Consider the following 17,963-nt stretch of genomic DNA (forward strand, 5'->3'; position numbering starts at 1 on the left):
TACCTGATTACATCTAGACTGGAAGAAGCAGAAGCAATGATTATTGGGAGATAATAAGGCTATCGCGATGATAGGACAATGCCGGCGTGTCACCTGACTGCGGCCGAACCCGGCCAGTAGCGGTGACGCAATGGTGATTAGGCGCAGGCCCGTGATCGAGACATGCAACAACAACCGGGAAGCTTTGCAATCAGCTAACCAGCTGCCGGTTTCCCCTCTTTTCCTGCTTCCATTCCCCATTGTTTGCTCGGCCAGGTTTGCAGATACTCATCATCTCCCGTCTGTTCATTGTGTGCATTTACCATCTCCATCTTCATCAATTTCCATCAGGTAGTACCTAGCTTTGTGTTTTGGCAAGTCATCCTGGTACGCCAGGCATCCTTCATCATGCCGCAAGGAGAGACAGAGCCCCTCCTCCCTCGCTACCGGGAGGACACGACCCTCCAGCGTCGCCTGCATCAAAAATTACACACATACCAGATGATCCGTGCCCTTTCGGATGGGTACATGCCGTCTACTGAACAAACCATCATCAATCTGCGCACCTTGTTGGCTTCCGATGTCCTTTCCCCTCATACCCACGATGTTGGCACCGTCGGCCGTCAGATTGTCCGCGACTGCCGCCTCTGGATCCAAGTGTTCATCGAGCTCTTGCAAGAGAAGAATGGTGATGATAAGCTCCAGGAGTTCTTGTGGCACCTCTCACGCTCCAGAGCGTCCATCGACCCCAACAAGATACAGCAGCGAGCCAATCAAACCAAGGCAAGGGCGGATACGAAAGCGGGTACCGACTTCCGTTCTTTTCTGTTCATGCACCAGGCTGTGGGTACCACAGGGCATAGAGTAATGAGCTAACAATAGTGATCCAGCATATGATAGCCTGCGCACTGTGGGAAGCCTACTCCTGACCAACGCGGACTTCCGGCTCTTCGTTGATGATCTGTCGACCGTCGGCCGCCAGATCTTTTCCGATACGGCATTCTCGTTGTCCAAGACATCGCAGCAGATAGGAAAGGAGCTTAAACCTTCTCAAGAAGATGTAGATGCTATTCAAGGGGCAGGCGCCGACGAGGGCCGTTCTGCAGGAAACGAAGAATTACGTGAAGAGGCAGCTACTGTAGCGAAGGTCGCAGGCAATGGTGTTGCTCGCACCGGAAAAGATGCAGTTCACAGTGCCAAAGAACACCTAGCCGGACAGGAAAAAGACGCCTTGCTCTATCGGTTAAAGAAGACCGTGATGAACCTTCGGGACCGTTCTGACTATACAGATTCGGTTGCCACATTAGGCCAACTGCTGGGGCGATATGCAAAAGCGTATGCAAGTGCGGCTTCGGATGTCGTCACAACAGCAGAAGAGGAAGTCGATGTCAATAAGGACCTCAAGGAGGCAATGGAACACTTCTGGTTATTGATTCAGTCGTTTGGCGATGCTCAGGAATGGAAAACCCTGGAGCAGCGTTTCAAAGCTGTAATGCAGCACTCGAACAAAGATCCAGAGTTTGAAAAATTCGTCTCTGAGACAGGTTCCTTGGTCGAAGAGATGTTGACTGATCCAAAATTCTTCGATTCGGCCGAAGAGAAGATCGATGAGCTCAAAGAAAAGTCAAAGCAAATCGAGACAGGATCCAGTATCCGTCAGGATGTGGATGCATTCCTGGCACAAGCAAGACGGGCTCTGCGGACGGTTCCGCAAGACAAAGCCGTGTCTAAACTCTTCGATGCGACCAACAAGCTATACAAGGATGCTTGGGACGGCTACAATAGCCGCGAAGGCCAATTACCCACCGACCTGATCGAAGTCTTCTTTCCCCTAGTTCTCCGCACTATTCAATACATACCAATCCCGCGGCTGGAGATTTCTGCACCAGAGGTCGATCTACTACTGGAGAGCCTCATCCTAGAACCTGGTAAAACCGTCAATTATTCCTCATTTTTGCCATACCGGATGCATGTTACAACGCGCAATGACATCGACATCGTGAAGAAGCATTCCAAGAAAACCGCCACTGATCTCAAAACCACATTTACGGCAACAGTATGTGGACTAAATATTAGTGCTCAGGAGTTCGGATATTGGATGCGGACCCATTCAGCGCTTCTATTTGGCCTCAAAGATGAGGGAATTGCCAGTTTCTACCTGGATAAGCGCGGTATTGACATCTCCCTGGACATAGAGGTTGGAAGAGAGCGGCTGGAACACATCTTCACTCTGCGCGGTGTCCGTGTGCGGATCCACAAGCTGGACTATAAAGTCCACCGCAGCAAGTGGAAGTGGCTCATCTGGTTGACGAAGCCTTTCCTCAAGCACCTAGTCCGCCGAGTCTTGGAAAAGAAGATCGCGGAGAACATTGTTCAGGCTGCTTTCACGCTCAACAGAGAGCTGGTCTTTGCTCGAGAACGTCTGCGAGCGGCACGCATTGCCAACCCTCGGGACCTGGCAAGTTTCGTGCGGGCAGTGCTGGCACGGCTGCAATCGCTTCCCGACACCGACGTCGAGACTCGTATTGGTCTTGAGCCACCTGGTAGCGGTGTCTTCAAGGGTGTATACGCCCCGGGCAGCTTGGTTAAAGTCTGGCATGACGAGGCCTCTCGTGCCCCTGAGGCCATTGAAGAGGGCGATGAGAGTCAGGGGCTGGGACGAACCTGGCGTAACGAAGTATTCGATGTGCCGAGAGGTTAAGCCTATGACGTCCTCTCCATTTCATCACGAGTCACGATTGTTCCCTTTGGTCTGGATCAACTGTCAAGGTCCCCGCGCTATAAAAGTGCATATTCCGTAGTTGCTTGAATGATCGACGCCGGTGGGTTCGTAGTCAGGATGCGGGGAATTTGCCATAGTTTATTTCTCTACTTTAGCTAGCAATGAGCGTTGATAGCAACTATTGTATACAATTTATGGAATTCTTATCTGGTCCTTCCCCGTAAAGTGCGATCCCACGTGACCCGGTCGCGGACGAACAGTAAAGCCGACCGGCGTTGCGGCCACCTAACCGGTTTATGTGGTTGGCCGAACATCCTCCATCTTCGAGTCCGCGATAACAGACAACCTGGCAAACACAACGTCTACTTCTTGAGGTCTTGACTGATCTTGAGCAGCTCCCGCAAGGGACCAAACATTCCTCCATCCTTTTACCTTTATCCGACCCTCTCCCCTCTACCTTCCTCGTCCCTCTTTCCTTCAACCTACCTACATACATACATCCGTCCTTCTTGGCCGATCGACATCCTTCTATACTACTTCCAACATAACAAACACTCTAAAGTATAACCACGCCGACACCACATCCCTCGCGACAAACAACAAGACAGCCACTTGAGCTGCGACGCTTCGCAGCTCACACCAACCCATATCACCAATTATAATAAATAAACCAAACCGACGCAACCATGTTCCCCACCATGCGAACCGTGGCCCTCTTCGTGGTCCTCACTATCTGTCTCATCCAATTAGTCCTCGCCGCAGAAGACTACTACAAGATCCTAGGACTGGATAAGTCCGCCTCGGAGAAGGACATCAAGCGCGCCTACAGACATCTGAGCAAGAAGTTCCATCCGGATAAGAACCCGTTCGTTTACCCTCTCCCTTCTCCCAATTTTCTTTCTTCTGTTTGGCGCTATTGCTAAATTTATCTGATGCGATACAGAGGCGACGAAACCGCGCAAAAGAAATTCGTCGAAATCGCCGAAGCCTACGACGTGCTCTCCACATCCTCCACCCGCAAGATCTACGACCAATACGGCCACGAAGGCCTCGAACAGCACCGTCAAGGCGGCCGACAATCGCACGACCCATTCGATCTATTCTCGAGATTCTTCGGCGGCGGAGGCCATTTCGGACATGCGCCGGGACATCGCCGAGGACCGGACATGGAGCTGCGGGTCGGGTTACCGCTCAGGGATTTCTACAACGGACGGGACTTCTCGTTCGGCGTTGAGAAGCAGCAGATCTGTGATGCATGTGAGGGTACCGGGTCCGCGGACCGGGAGGTCGTCACCTGCGATAAGTGCTCTGGACGGGGAATGGTCATCCAGAAGCACCAGCTAGCGCCGGGCATGTTCCAGCAAGTGCAGATGCATTGCGATAAGTGTGGCGGACAGGGCAAGATGATCAAGAAGCCGTGCCCCGTGTGCCACGGCCACCGGGTAGTTCGCCGCGAGGTCGAGACGCATGCGACTGTGGAACCTGGAATGGATAAGGGGATGCGACTGGTATACGAGAATGAGGCGGACGAGAGTCCCGACTGGATTGCGGGCGACTTGGTGCTGATTCTGGAGGAGAAGGAGCCGGAGCTAAGCGATGCCGAGGAACATCGTACGGATGGGACGTTTTTCCGTCGCAAGGGCAAGGATCTGTTTTGGAAGGAGGCGCTGTCGCTACGCGAGGCGTGGATGGGCGAGTGGACGCGCAATATCACACATTTGGATGGACATGTGGTTCACTTGGGGAGGAAGCGCGGAGAGGTCGTGCAACCGTTGTCGGTGGAGACGATTAAGGGTGAGGGTATGCCGCATTACTCGGATGGTCATCTTCATGATAAAGATGATGAGGATGAAGAGCCTGGGAACTTGTATGTCGAGTATGCGGTTATTTTGCCGGATGAGATGGAGAGCGGGATGGAGAAGGACTTCTTTGCCCTGTGGGAGAAGTGGCGTAAGAAGAACGGGGTTGATTTGGGTCGCGATAGTGGGAGACCTATGCCTGCCCCGCCGGTGAAGGATGAGTTATGATAGATATCGATTGCTTAATTCTTGCTCGCTTTCACTCTTCCTCTCTCTCTCTCTATCTTTTCCTTCGCTTCACGGGACGTGACATTTGTACATTTATTCAGTGGTTTAGATAGCTATCTTAGACGTTCTCTATAGAGAGTATCTCGAAAATGGTATCCTTGACGCCCGACGCCCTTGATGGGGGAAGAATAGTTCTCTACTTGAGTATAATCATCATTTTCACCCCTACACTCGTTCTGCCTGGAAAAGTGAGGGGAAATCCATTCTCCTTGCGACGCGGTGATCCGTTTACATCCGGACCAGGGATCCCATGTCCTGTCAGACCCTGAGATGGCAAACAGCTGCTGTGTTACCAATCGATGATGGTTGCCTAGAGATGCAGTCGATAAGAGATCAGGAGCGTTTCCTGTGCGTTCGAGCGTACGGGTAATTCAGCACCGGATTACCGTGATCGCCGATTCATGCAGGGATCGCGCCTTGCATGCAGACAAGTATGGGTGATACAGGCTCATGATTCGCTGTATGAACAGACACTCTCTTGAGTAAACGATTCGTTGGCTGATTTCCCGAGATCTGCACCTAGAGAGGCCCAAACGGGGCCAAATCGCCACTATCCCATAAATTTCCCGACAGACTCTCCAGCGTCTCGAAATCAGGCATCCAGAATGGACTGTCTTCTTCCAGATCGATCCAGGGCGCGATCTGCAATGCCATGCGCACGCCATGGTCCTGGCTGCTAGTGGGTTCGGAAGAAGCCTGGGCTGCAGTGTTGGCCGTTGCGTTGTTCATATCTGGTGCCATGCCGCCGGTGGGGTTGTTGTTATTGTTGCATGTGGTGGTGAGGTTGTGATGATCCCTGAACATTCCTGCATTGATGCCACCGCTGCTACTGTGTTGGGCTGTCATCAGTTCCGCCATACCCACCTTCTTGGATGCATCGCTTCCTTCTAGTTTCTCCATTGCGGCGTTGACGAGCAGCTCGAATGCGTCGCGGTATTTCTTGACCCATTCGGCGCGCTCGCCCATCACAAATAGGACAGTCGAGCAGGCGCGGATGTCGTTGCTCATCTGGACGGACCAGACGTCGCTTGTGTGGGTCCATAGGGCGTAGAGCAGGGTGATGCCAGCCATGAAGATGGTCTGGACAGCTAGGAAGGAGTGCCCGTATTCGAGGGTTTGGTGTAGCTTCTTGTGGGTTTGGCAGGTGTTTCCGGCTGCGCGGAGACAGATGTGATAATAGGGGTCGGAAAGAGGGAGTGAGGGTAGGAATGGCTGGATGAGAAGTCGTAGGGCTCGGTGGTAGTGCAGCATTGGATAGTCTAGGTCGGATCCGGTGAAACGTCGCAGAGCTGACTCTTTCCATTCTTCGAGCTGGAGAAAGAGTCGGTCCATCTTCGAGCGTAAAGTGTGCAGTGGTCGGTCAGCTCGGTAGATCTTGTGCTGAATTTCGGAGTCAATGCGCCGCAGGCGCATGAGGAATATGGCAAATGTCAGGGTGGTGATTCTGGTCGGAGCTGGAGGGGCGGCTAGCAAGGCCGGATCGCGGACATCGTCGTCAATGTCTGCAGGCAAAGGAAGGTCGATGTGTCTGTCTGCGATGCTGAATGGTCGGCCCAGGGACATCGACACGACACGTTCTAGGTAGTATACAGTCCAGAAAAGACGCCGCCGCATTTGCGCAGTGAAGGGATCCATGTTGATCTCGTTTGCTTTGCGATGCAGTCCAAGGTCTATAGCGGTACGCATGGCCAGGCCTACCATGTACCACATGCCCTGACCAGATGCGGAGCGAAGGTGATACACAATCAGCAGGGCCATAGCCTCAATATTTTCTATAGATCGCATTTCGCACATATTCGGTAGTTGTTGCAAAGCGGTCATGTAAAATCGCTGGCGAGGTGGTTAGAACAGATAATCTCCGCACCACAAGAGCAACATACCTCAGGAGTGGTATACGAGTAAGTTTCACTTAACTGAATCGATGTAGCCCCGATGGCATATACAAGGTACAGCTTGAATATGCCCACCCGTTCCTCCTTGGTCAGCTCCTCTCGCTTCTTCTGCGCCAGCCGCCAGCGCGCCTCATGCAGTCGCCACAACTCCGTGCGGTCGAGAAACGGATAGCGAACATGGATCCGGGTGAGATAGGCATGAAGAATCCTGGATCCCATTTCATCGCTAGGAGGCTCGCTGCTTTTCACCAACACCTCCTCCACTCGTGGTGGTCTCGTTCGATCATTGACATGACCAGCCCTCTCGCCTGGAGGCTGAGGAGGGAGACCCGTAGACCCTTGTCCCGCTGCAGGTCCGGATCTACCTGATGACGCTGCTCGTGCTGAAGACAGGGCCTGGTTCCATATTGTGGCTTGGACCATTTCCCCAAGATTCGTAGCTAAGGAGAGGCCCGAACTGGAACCTACGTATGCAGGCGCCTCCGAGGAATTGAGTGCAAGGAATCCCACCAATTCTCCGACAGCATTTTGATCCAGACCAGGGGCCGGGTTACTGGGAGTCTCCGGATGTGGAGGAGACAGGAGTGCAGCAACTGGATGGGCGACATGGCTGCTGGCCCGGCTACTCATGGGTTTCGACTCTAACTGGGACTCAAGGTAGGCGATGCGATCCTGCAACGCACGGGTATATCTACAATTGTCAGTACTCCACAATGATTATGTTTCAGGCCAGGTGGGAAAAGGGGGGTCCCACTCGTTTTGAGTGCCATTCTCCTGTCGTACGGTGGCTTTGTCACATATCGCCCCGGCCTTTTGGCAGTTGGAGCACACGGGGTAGTCATTGTCACACTAAGACTCAACCATTAGCATTGACTGATGCCCCGGAGTAACATGCTGGAGCCAACTACAACCCGGACTGATCTTGAAGGATAGGTGGATCCGTCTACTGACTTTCTGCTTTCTAGTCTTACAGCGCGTGCATGCCGTTCTGCCGCGCTTCCGGGGATTGTAGTCCCGCGAAGGTGAAGAAGAGGTTCCGGTGGGGGTCGAAGTGCTCGCAATATCCATACTAGTTTATCTCATATTGTCCCCGATACAGAAGAAGCGGAAGAAGAGATGTTAAAGTCGCTCGATAATCGGAAATGTAGAAGAGCAGAAGATGAGTCAGGAATAAATGGAGGAAGAAGTTGGGAAGCTGCTCGTCTTCGCCAAGAGATCTCGGCTCGACCCGCCAGTTAGCGCCTGGAGCCATTAATTAAATTTAGTACGAGAAAGATAAGCCACTTCGCGTGGGTTCCTCTATATGGATTACTCGTCTGTATCTGCACTATCATGTGTATTTCCATAATATTATTAAAGAGATATTCAAGAAGAGTATGTCATAGACCAATGGGTGCGTATCGCCGCAATGGACCTTTTTTGTATCGCTAAACGCCATCTATGCCGGACTTGTATCATATATAGATTCATTGCATCTCATAACCACCTTACGGCTCTGGTTCCACTTTCTTCTCGGAGCGAGACGCACTCTCCATCTCACCGCTGGCCTGGGATTCAGGAACCTGCTCCGGTTGGGCTTCAGTATCCCCGGCTGCAACCTGCTTCTCGGCCTGTTCCTGGGCCTGCTCTTGCCGCCGCTTCTCTTCCTCTTGCCTCTTCTCTTCTTCTATTTCAAACTGATCTTTGGGCCTCTCCAGTCCTCGGTCGCGAATAAAGACACATGCGAGGAGACATACTCCCATCAACGGGACTTGGAAGATGAACACGGAGTGAGAAGCCTTGGCATATGCGTCAAGGATCTGCTCCCAATCTGCATCGGGAATACCTGCCCTCGACGGGAGCGAATAGGATGAATCAGCAATATCTCTATATCCCACAGGCAGATTGGATCGCAACGTTGCCTGCAAGATCGCAGCCGAGATAGCCAGACCACATGCACCACCTAGGCAGCGGAAGAAGTTTCGGTCCGAGATTACGACAGCTCGCTGGGCCTTCGTACAATGCGCCTGAAAAGCGACCATGGTCGGTTGGAAGACACCTCCAACGCCTATGCCAGCGATGCCAACGATGACAGCAATAGCTCCCGGGCTGGTGTGGCGGTCAAACAACAGCATCAAGCCGGCGCCACTAAATATAATGTCAGATTACAAGTATCTAACGATGAGCAAGACACCGGCAGGGTCACTTACAGCGTCCAGAAGAAAAATCCAGCCCAGATCACCTCTCCGTAACGCTTGCGCCGGGAAATGTACTGGCCGGACAAGACAGAGGCCACTGATTGACAGGCGACCATTGGGGCCGTTAGTGCAGCAGAAACAATCGGGGACCAGTCCCGAGCGTTCTGATAATACAACGGCAGGTAGTAGAGAGACGACTGGTACACAGCTCCAAAAAGGAAACTCTGCAAGAACAAGGTACAGACCACTCTGTTCTTGAAAAAAACCACTGCTCAAGGATTAGCAGCCGGTTCTAAGTATCGAGGTTCAACTGGTGACATACTTGGAAGCATAGGCAACACAGCGACTTTCCATTCAATTATGAGAAACGCAATCAAAGCGCAGCCCGCAATGGTGAGCATGCTAATCACCATCGCCGAATCCCAGTTGAAGTAAGAGCCGCCTCCCGAGATAGGGATCAACAAGAATATTATTCCAATGGACGAAGACAAGATACCATAATAGTCAATCTTGCGGGCATTTTTGCGGAGACTGTCCTTCCGCGCATTATTGGGAATAAGGAAATAGCCCACAACAATGGAGCATGCAGAGAGCGGAGAAATGAGCCAGAAGAAACCTCGCCATGTCGAATCCATGACGAATGCTGCGGCGATGAACGGCCCGATAACGTTGCCCATCCCCAGGGCCGCACCCAGAATTCCTTGGTATTTGCCCCGGTCTCTGAGGGTGACGATATCAGACACAATGATCATTGTTAGGGAGGTGACACCGCCACCAGCTACACCAGCCAATCCTCGAAAGACATAGAACATTGGAGCATTCTGAGATAGACCGCACAAGAGGTCGGCAATGCAAAGGAGTGCCAAGGCACACAAGTAGACTATCTTTCGGCCGAAGATATCAGACAGCCGGCCATAAAGCACCGTGAACATGGTATTCGCAATAAGGGATGAAGTGCCTGCCCATGAGATAGTATCCTGGGCGTTGAGATCTCGGGCGATTGTGGGAAGAGTTACGCTGATACCATTTTGGTCAACGAAAGTGATAAGCAGAGAAACTGCGAGCCCCGTGAAGACAACCAGCAATTGCCCGATAGGCAAAATGTTAGTTTGGTCGTGCAAGGCTCTTTCCGCAGCCTGTTGTCGATTCATTCTGTTCTGTCTATGCCAATATAGGATTTATGAAGGCGGGAGTTTCGAGCATGGCATTATAGATAAGAAGGATGGAAGAATGTAAAGAAATCGGGGAACCAATATTGACCAGATCGGAAATCTCTCAGCAACTAAGTGTTGTCGACAGGGATTGTGTACGGCTTCAGGCCATAGACACAAAACAGAGATATATGCAACAACCGATAAAAACAGCACGGCACAATATAGGGGACGAGAAGTGTTGGTTTATCAATGGTTGGCCGCAAGCGTCGTCTGAGTCTTTAACCTGTCAATTTCATAAGGGATCATCGGAGGCACCGCCGAGCACCGTCGACCGAGATCCAGCATTCTTGCCATATGGCCCACTCCACAGGGATAAGATCCAACGGCTCTCATTGGTTATTTTACTAACCAAGCCGTGGCAGCGGCCTCTTTCCGCGTCGGGTTGGCCAGTCAGTTGGCAAAAGTCGTAGCAAAAGTGGATCTCCCCTGTCGGAGGTTTGGAAACCGGCTAATCGGACATCCGAAAAAAAAATGTTGGTCGGCCCAAGTTTCCGCACCCGCGATAACATCATAGATAACTCTTTCCTGCACCTGGTCCAAAGAGGCCGATCCCGATCCTGATCCTGTCTCATCGGCCTGATTTCGAACATGACTCACAATGAAAGAGACCGCCAAGGTTCAATACCGTAAATCTTCTTAACGACCCCTGCAAGCTGCGGCCGATGTCTTAGGCCCAGACTCAGCCGGTCCTGAGCATCGACGTAGAGAACCCATTTGCCGTGTTTGTAACTAGGCCAGCTGATTATTTGGATGATGAAGATGCAGGTGGTAGGTAGTATTCGGATTTGCAATAGAGTCCATCCTGGTAAAGAAAACCGCATACACTGTCGATGATGAACACCCGAGTTCGTACATGATCGTCAATTGAACAGGAATTGTCTCCAAAGGGAGGGCAGCGACAAGTATCAACCTGCGAGGTATATTGTTCCGCACTATAGCGTCTGAGCTCACTCTACATCGTACATATGTCCTTGAGAGACAGCGTTGCAGCGGCGATTTGCAGGGGTGTATGCCAGTCACCCAATCGGATGTGCAGCAACATACCCAACATACCGCAAGGTTGCAGACGTGGCCGCGATTCGTCACGAGCCGTAAGGTTAATGCATATCGGAGAGACGTATCTGACGCTCTTTTTAATCGGGGCAAAAGGGAAAGGGAGCTTTGATCGCCCCAACTCTACACAGAGCTATGGATGCGCATGTGTAAGTGGAACTTCCATGGTTCTTGCTGTCCAAGGCTGCTGTACGCCACGTGTGCTTGCCACAGAGGTACCTTCAAACGCTGGACCGCCTCCGGCGCGGCTACTACCATCACTGTTTTGAATCGATTGTATCGAAGGACCCGCACTGGCTGAAGTTGCGCCCTGACTAGGAACAGTATGCTGGGGGGCATAATGCCCACCAGTGACGTTGCCGTGATTAGGAAAGAAGCTCTGGTTTGGTGCACCACATGTGGCGCAAGTAAACTCGATTTTGAAGTTGGTCAGAACGAATGGTGGGCTGGTAAGCTGCCTATCATTTGGTCGCGGCTGAGTTGGATTCTTTGGGCGCCCAGCGTCCGAAGGTGGTGCTAAATCAGGAGCTGGGACTGAATAAGGAGACTGCTGGGAACTTGCAGGGTGATGCAGGCTATGACCTAGGGGTGTTTGTTCTGGTGACAGGACCTCAGCCGGCGGCGCTTGTTGTGTGGGCTGCGCCTGGTGATGTACCTGAGGCGGCGGATGTACAGGTTGGCCGTGAAGTTGTGATGCCGAAATAGTTTGATCCCGGTGAACCTCATCTTGAGGTATGTTTTCCATGATGGTGGTTTGGAGAGTGTCTGTAATCCATCTTTGACTAGAGAGACTGCCGAAAGTCGAACTCTCCGCCTGACTCTCTAGAGGCGGTTGGCTGTCCTGTCGGTCATCTCCACTAGAGTCATGAGTGTTGGTGCCCTCGCTCTGGTTTTGCGCTTCATGTTGCTGTAGGCGGATAAGAGCTCGTTGCGCTTGTCGCATTGAGATGTCATAGCCATGGTATCGCTTCACAGCGTCCACAACGTCTTGCGCCCTGATTTTGTTTTTCATGTCGAATAGCTTGGGAATTTCGGTCAGGAGGAACCGCACATGCGATGCCTCCGATCGAGCTGGTGTCTTCGAGGTTGAAGTGGCATTGCGACGACAACTGTGGCTGTCCTGGAGGCTGCTGATGTAAGTTGCATTCTTGTTCGCGCGGCACACAACACGAAAGTAGCAATTGTTCGAAGATCGACAGCCGATGACAACGCTTTTCTTGTTGCTTCTGGTCACTCGAAGCTCCCAGTGTTGTCTCACGGAAATACTTCGAACCAGTCCTTTAAATTCCTCCAGCGAGCTGAAACGTTGGCCCACGTGGAGCCCCGAGTACATCTCCGCCATCACGATGCAGAATGGTGTCGCGAGCGGAACATAAGCTGGTCGGTGTCGACAATGATTTCCATCAGTGAGGCGTTCTGATTCATGTGATTCTGAAGACAGCGACGAATTCCTTGGGCGATAAATTCGGCATTGTTTGGCGCGTAAATGCAAGATTTCTAATTCCCTATGACGATCCCAAGTCTGACAACCATAGCCAATCAGGGAAACATAGATAGAGCCGATCTGAACCGTGAGCCAATGGAAGTTGAGCGACCAACAGCTTCGAAGTGGGAAGCAGCTGTAGGGATGACTGAGACCCTCCCAGGGTCCGTTGACCACCTGCCGCAGTGATTGACAAGTGAGATTGGAGAGGTGAGATGAGGAGAAGGAAGCGCAATGAATAGTAGTATCAGATCGGAAATAGGAGAGTGGACGCTGCCCGCATTAAATTGCGGGCGGGAGGAGCAGCTGAAGGTCGGCGTCCGCCTAGCGCGGATCCCCCGACCGCTCACATCGGCCCATCCGGCCTTTTTCCCTTTGAAGGCTTGCACCATCTTCACGCGGCCACCGAGACGAGGAGGACGCGCGATCCATTTCGACTCCTCCCCGACGCAGATTTGCATTTCCCCTTGACAAATACCCTATTTTATTTTTACGACCATAATGACGTCTTACGGGCTATTGGATCAACCAGATGAAGGTCGAGTGGTTCTAGAAACACGCCCCGTTCCTTACACCGTGCTAATGTAATGCCCTTCCAGATGGTCTCCACAAGTCGCGCCTCTTGAACGTCGAAGAAAAGCCTTTCAAGCGGATTTCAAAACGCCTCCTCAACAATGACTCCATCGTAGTGTCCAATGCAACGCTCCCTCCCACTCCTCCACCAGATGGTGCAGACGACGATGCGACAGCAGCTGCAGAGGCGGAGAAACAGAAACGGCTCGAGGAATGGCGCCATTTCCGTGAAGATGTTGCTTTGGATTTTGCCGCCTTCGAAGGCAGCATCGCGCGCATCCAGTTCCTCTTGACAAGTAATGAGAAGGAGCGCGAACGCTATGCGACCGAGAAGCTTCGAATTCTTGATACAATGCAATCAGTGCGTGACAATACAGCAGAGCTGCGGGTACAGCTCGAGGAAGCCCAGCGTTTACTAGCATTGCGCAAAAGCTACGATGAATTGGCAGAGAAGATTACCAGCAACCGACTCTTGAAGCCGCGCGAAGATCAACAAGCCAATTTACAAAAGCTACAGGCGGAAATCACTGAGCTGGAGAAAGAGAGTAAAGACTACGCACACACCTGGTCTGAACGGCGAGAACAGTTCGGTCGCATTGTTGAAGAAGGGATGCAACTCCGTCGGCTCATTCGTGACGAGAAGGAGGAGGTCGAGCGCAGAGAAGGCATGCAGGAGGAAGAAGATGGAGATGACGGGGATGTTCCATCCAAGGGGAAATCCAGTGGAGCTAATACCCCTCGTCACGAGTCAGACAGTCTGACTCCTTCTCAACATGGCCATGATGATCTTGGGCGATCACCAGCAGGCTTGCAAGTGGAAAAGACGGGTACTGCCGGTGCGGTGTCACCTTTGCGACAAATGACTGCGGTAGACGACGAGAATAAGATTACCCCCGATCAGGACACCTCAATGGAAGATGAGGGTGAGGTCCCCGAAGAGCTAGAAGAAGGGGAGGAAGTCCAGGATGACCGTGCAGACAAAATGGACACTACTTGATTATCGGAGAATTTTCTCTACCACACATTGAGCAAGGAGTTCGGTTGGTGGCGTTTCGCATTAGGCTAACTATCACAATGCAACAATGGCTTTGCTTTTCTCAGGGGCAATTTATTGAATAATTTTTGTGCTGTGGATTAAGTACATGTGCCAGTAGATGGAAAAATGAGCTATCTCAGGCGATCTCCCGCTCCGCTGTTCGGGCTTTGGCGATGGCTTCCTTCGCAGCATTAATATGCTCGACATTACTTTCGGGGCCTTTCTTTCCTTCCTCAACCTAGCAATAAATTTAGAATCTTAGTCCTCCTGACAGCACAAGATAAATTGTACATAGTAGCATGTAGGAAATTTGTCACTCACCAGCAAACTATTGAGCTTGGCTATAGCATCCTCAATCTTCTGCTTCAATGTCGGGAGGACCTTTTTGGTTTCTTCGAGAGCCAGACGCTATCAAAACAATTGTCAGCGATCTCCTTTATGCATATCGACCATACTAAGTTAGATACTTACCTCCTGCCTCAATGTGTACTCTCTGTTTTCGTCATCGCCGCCCTCCTGGGACTCCAGCTTCTTAACTCTTTCCGTCTGCTCCTGCAGCTCACGGTGGTACGAAGCCTCTTCTTTGACAAGGCGCTCGACAGATGCCGTGGCGATCTCCAATTGAGAGCGAGGAGCCATGATGATCGACACTATTGAGCCGGAATTAGAGTCTATTGCACTTCTGCGGATGATAAGCCCTAGGACAATAGCATTTCTCCGTGCTGAACACAGAAATAATGAGATTGTGGCCTGACTCTAGCTTAATGACTCGAGGCGGGAAGCTTTAGGAGCTCCGACAGGTGCCAAACGAGACGTTGCCAAAAATGGCAAACAATCGTACTTAGTAGTAGTTGAACTTACCTGAACAGAACTTTTTGACTAGGTAGGTTTTGGGGAAGTAAGCAAATGTTTTCCAGATCAAGTGTGGAAAATATAGCTTAGGAGATTGAAGGTGTTCTGAACTTGCTAGAGGAGTTTACTGCGCAATGCTGCTCTTGCTCGTCTGCCCCTCCGCGATGATGCTATAGAGGAGCAGTTTGCAGTGTTTGTCCGAGTGGAGAAGGTGGGACAGCACGTGACATACGAGAAAGATGGATTGTGTAAATCAGGAAAGCAACCCGACCAGCGAGTAAATAGTTACAGCGTGCTACTTTGCTATGCATCTATCTCCGGTTTGGACCGAAGAAGCGTGGAATCTGTCATCATGCATATTTAAGGGATATCTCGTCTGATCAGGACTAGCAACTCAAGGGGTATTCCATTTAAGTATTCAGCGAACATATGGTCTAGCAATCTTTCTCCAACACGTCGTGTTATCTGGCCCAGTGGTGGCATACTATTTATGGCAATAATGCAGTCTTCCTTGTCTTGATGGTGTGTCTGTGGCAATAAGAAGCATTCAGCAATCGCTACATTACGCGAGTCAATACATAGAAACATCCATCGACAGCATTCCTTCATCTTGATGCAGGGAACTTTCTAGAGGTTCAGAAAGGTCTTAATTCAAAGGATGAGACTCTGTCTGAAGGGGCTTGCCGTTCAAATCTTTGGACTTTGGCATCTCAGCAAACCATGACGGTGGCGCTATCCCGGTCTGTTCATGGATTGTGCTCAAGATAGGAGGGAGGCCCTGCATAATATTTCGAATCGGTGCCATCGCATCTGGCGAGCTGTTTCCATGGTCTATTACTTTGTCAGAGTTCGTGATAGTTTTTCCAGTAGAAGACATGTCGGCAATACTAACCTCCGGTATTCCAAGTGGTGATCTTCGGCTGGAGGCCACTGATGGCACGACCATTTGCATCGGCCAACCTTTCATAAGTGCCAGACTCCAACATTCTGTACTGCAGGAACGCCTGAGGACCACCGAGAACATCAACAAGCGCACCATATGCCTTTGCCATCTCGAGGATTCCTTCGGCTTCTCGCTTTTGAGTGTAGAAAGCTGCATCTGCGTCTTTGCTCTGGCGATAATCTATGGAGATGTCAGCATTAGTCTTTCGCTGAAGGTCATCGACAACTTACAGGTTGCGTCTGCTTCCATTTTACGCTTATACAACTCTGCATCTGCCGCCTTCTGTTCCGTATAAAAGGCAGCGTCGGCCTCTTCCTGGGAAGACTCACGCTCAACCTTGCTTTTTGTGACCTGCTCGGCTCTAAGACGTTCCAACTCCGTCTCTGCGCGCTTGCTTTCCACTTGTTTCTGCAACTCAGCGTCTCTCATTTCCGTCTGACGCTGAGCTGCGATCTTGTTAAGTTGGACATCAGCATCCAGTTCAGTTTTGCGGTTCGTAAGCTCTGAGTCTGCCTTGGCCTTCTCCGCCTTGCGCTTTGTTTCTAGAACAGCAGTGTCGGCATCAATCTTGGAAATCTCCTGCTTGGTTCTGCCCTTTTTCTCTGCCTCTCCAATTTCACCTTTCATTCGTGCCTCTGCAACATCAATCTTAGCTTGGTTGAGGGCTCCCTCGTGAGCCTTGCGACTCAGAAAAGCAAAATATTCGCTTCCAGGGGTATCTTGAAGCTCCTTTACATTGGCATTATAACTATGCTTTGTCAGAATTGATGATACCTCCATAAGGGGCTTGAACTTACATTCTTAGACCAAATTGCTGAAGTTCATTTTGAACGTTCTCAATTACTTCCTCGGATGTCAGCAAGAACAGTAACCCAGCTAGTCAGCACCTCGCCACTCACCTTTCGTCTTGAATATCTGTCTCTCTTTGAAGATCTCCTCCATGGACATGCTAGAAACAATCACTCGTGTCTCGCCTTCGATGATTCCTCGAACGATATCCTGGACATGGTTCTGCTTTGCTTTGCTATTCAGGTCCTTCTTTTGGGCAGGATCAGCCTCGTCTGTGCAGCCCGAAAGAAGCAGCGCATATTTCCTGAGTGCGCCCGGCTCATTGTCAGGGCCGATGGTAAACACTGCTGGCAGAGAAAACTGCAGCTTCTCGATTGTCATAGCCTGTAGGCTAAGCGAGAAATCATACGGTGCTACAGATATCCTCGAACACTACTCAAGAACATGTCAGCTATACTCTTGGCACTTCTCTGATTGAACCATACCCGCTGAAGTGGCCACACAAATGCCTTCTTGCATACTTTGATGTCGTCAATCCCGGCTCCAGTGAGCACAAGATATTCGCTCGGTCGAGATATCGCGTACCTATAGCATGCATTCATAAGAGACAATCTTCGACTTGCATTGACTTAGAGACTTACCACATGGCTGCGGTTTGTGGAGACCTGAACGATATTATAAATCAGTAGAAAAGGCTTTAAATGGTACTGTCGATCTTTCTTGCTCGAACAATCTGATGAAGTGTAGTATACTAATCCTTAAGCATATAGCAGGAAGTTGACTCATGGCACGAGGGCGTCTTTATATTCCCTCGTCTTTACATTACGCTATTACTACAACATCTGTTCGAGGCTTCCAGGAACCGAGGACACCAGGGCGCAGTCATCCATCGTGCGTGTGACTTTCATCATGAACTTTGTGTACGAGTTTACGAAGGGCAACTTCCACGCACAACGATAATCTTTATACCATCAGAGTAGTGATCAGTCTCCGGTCATCATTATAGTATGAGGCATAAAAAGCTATACAAAGCCTTGGCAGCGAGGCTATGCACTTTCCGCAACGCCCGATGGGACGCATTACTGGCCAAGCCCGCCTCACTTTTCAGTTAGGTAAACAGCAAGGCTGTGGAGATGTATTCCGGGGAGGGCCCTATTCTGCAG

The 17,963-nt window shown here is 50.9% G+C and overlaps 6 protein-coding genes across 6 annotated transcripts; 3 read left to right on the forward strand and 3 right to left on the reverse strand.

Moving 5' to 3' along the window:
- Positions 1 to 387: 387 nt before the first annotated feature.
- Positions 388 to 2,680, forward strand: BO83DRAFT_430630 (uncharacterized protein; the record flags this gene model as incomplete). The annotated part of the gene is made up of 2 exons (XM_025535531.1): positions 388 to 826; positions 870 to 2,680. 2 exons carry the CDS (start codon positions 388 to 390, stop codon positions 2,678 to 2,680), a joined length of 2,250 nt encoding a protein of 749 aa, XP_025384362.1.
- A 353-nt stretch (positions 2,681 to 3,033) lies between these two features.
- Positions 3,034 to 4,863, forward strand: BO83DRAFT_368303 (putative DnaJ domain protein). The gene is made up of 2 exons (XM_025529820.1): positions 3,034 to 3,566; positions 3,645 to 4,863. The coding sequence occupies exons 1-2, from the start codon at positions 3,388 to 3,390 to the stop codon at positions 4,726 to 4,728; spliced, it is 1,263 nt and encodes a 420-aa protein (XP_025384363.1). The 5' UTR covers positions 3,034 to 3,387; the 3' UTR covers positions 4,729 to 4,863.
- Positions 4,864 to 5,307: 444 nt separating this feature from the next.
- BO83DRAFT_402078 (MFS transporter) lies at positions 5,308 to 9,609 on the reverse strand (the record flags this gene model as incomplete). The annotated part of the gene is made up of 6 exons (XM_025533507.1): positions 5,308 to 6,618; positions 6,669 to 7,371; positions 7,464 to 7,529; positions 8,172 to 8,807; positions 8,870 to 9,125; positions 9,180 to 9,609. 6 exons carry the CDS (start codon positions 9,607 to 9,609, stop codon positions 5,308 to 5,310), a joined length of 3,402 nt encoding a protein of 1,133 aa, XP_025384364.1.
- Positions 9,610 to 13,055: 3,446 nt separating this feature from the next.
- On the forward strand, positions 13,056 to 14,336 carry BO83DRAFT_381547 (uncharacterized protein). The gene is made up of 2 exons (XM_025532017.1): positions 13,056 to 13,145; positions 13,207 to 14,336. Exons 1-2 carry the CDS (start codon positions 13,109 to 13,111, stop codon positions 14,175 to 14,177), a joined length of 1,008 nt encoding a protein of 335 aa, XP_025384365.1. The 5' UTR covers positions 13,056 to 13,108; the 3' UTR covers positions 14,178 to 14,336.
- On the reverse strand, positions 14,277 to 15,169 carry BO83DRAFT_381550 (putative tubulin-specific chaperone Rbl2). The gene is made up of 3 exons (XM_025532018.1): positions 14,688 to 15,169; positions 14,538 to 14,624; positions 14,277 to 14,454 (listed from the first exon to the last, which is right to left on the reverse strand). The coding sequence occupies exons 1-3, from the start codon at positions 14,853 to 14,855 to the stop codon at positions 14,353 to 14,355; spliced, it is 357 nt and encodes a 118-aa protein (XP_025384366.1). The 5' UTR covers positions 14,856 to 15,169; the 3' UTR covers positions 14,277 to 14,352.
- A 305-nt stretch (positions 15,170 to 15,474) lies between these two features.
- On the reverse strand, positions 15,475 to 17,682 carry BO83DRAFT_368316 (flotillin domain protein). The gene is made up of 7 exons (XM_025529821.1): positions 17,442 to 17,682; positions 17,286 to 17,385; positions 16,911 to 17,232; positions 16,809 to 16,854; positions 16,242 to 16,759; positions 15,961 to 16,191; positions 15,475 to 15,899 (listed from the first exon to the last, which is right to left on the reverse strand). Exons 1-7 carry the CDS (start codon positions 17,444 to 17,446, stop codon positions 15,715 to 15,717), a joined length of 1,407 nt encoding a protein of 468 aa, XP_025384367.1. The 5' UTR covers positions 17,447 to 17,682; the 3' UTR covers positions 15,475 to 15,714.
- Positions 17,683 to 17,963: the final 281 nt, after the last annotated feature.

The sequence above is a fragment of the Aspergillus eucalypticola genome (assembly GCF_003184535.1).
Source record: "Aspergillus eucalypticola CBS 122712 chromosome Unknown BO83scaffold_28, whole genome shotgun sequence".
Classification (NCBI taxonomy): Eukaryota; Fungi; Ascomycota; class Eurotiomycetes; order Eurotiales; family Aspergillaceae; genus Aspergillus; species Aspergillus eucalypticola.

Bases quoted from the DNA above. Each gene is read 5' to 3' on its own strand.
- BO83DRAFT_368303 (XM_025529820.1), top strand. From the start codon at position 3,388: ATGTTCCCCACCATGCGAACCGTGGCCCTCTTCGTGGTCCTCACTATC. The intron at 3,567-3,644 runs GTTCGTTTACCC...GATGCGATACAG, and splicing joins TTCCATCCGGATAAGAACCC to AGGCGACGAAACCGCGCAAA.
- BO83DRAFT_381547 (XM_025532017.1), top strand. From the start codon at position 13,109: ATGACGTCTTACGGGCTATTGGATCAACCAGATGAAG. The intron at 13,146-13,206 runs GTCGAGTGGTTC...ATGCCCTTCCAG, and splicing joins ATTGGATCAACCAGATGAAG to ATGGTCTCCACAAGTCGCGC.
- BO83DRAFT_381550 (XM_025532018.1), bottom strand. From the start codon at position 14,855: ATGGCTCCTCGCTCTCAATTGGAGATCGCCACGGCATCTGTCGAGCGC. The intron at 14,625-14,687 runs GTAAGTATCTAA...TTGTTTTGATAG, and splicing joins AGTACACATTGAGGCAGGAG to CGTCTGGCTCTCGAAGAAAC. The intron at 14,455-14,537 runs GTGAGTGACAAA...ATTTATTGCTAG, and splicing joins CCAAGCTCAATAGTTTGCTG to GTTGAGGAAGGAAAGAAAGG.
- BO83DRAFT_368316 (XM_025529821.1), bottom strand. The intron at 16,192-16,241 runs GTAAGTTGTCGA...ACATCTCCATAG, and splicing joins AATGGAAGCAGACGCAACCT to ATTATCGCCAGAGCAAAGAC. The intron at 15,900-15,960 runs GTTAGTATTGCC...ACAAAGTAATAG, and splicing joins CACCACTTGGAATACCGGAG to ACCATGGAAACAGCTCGCCA.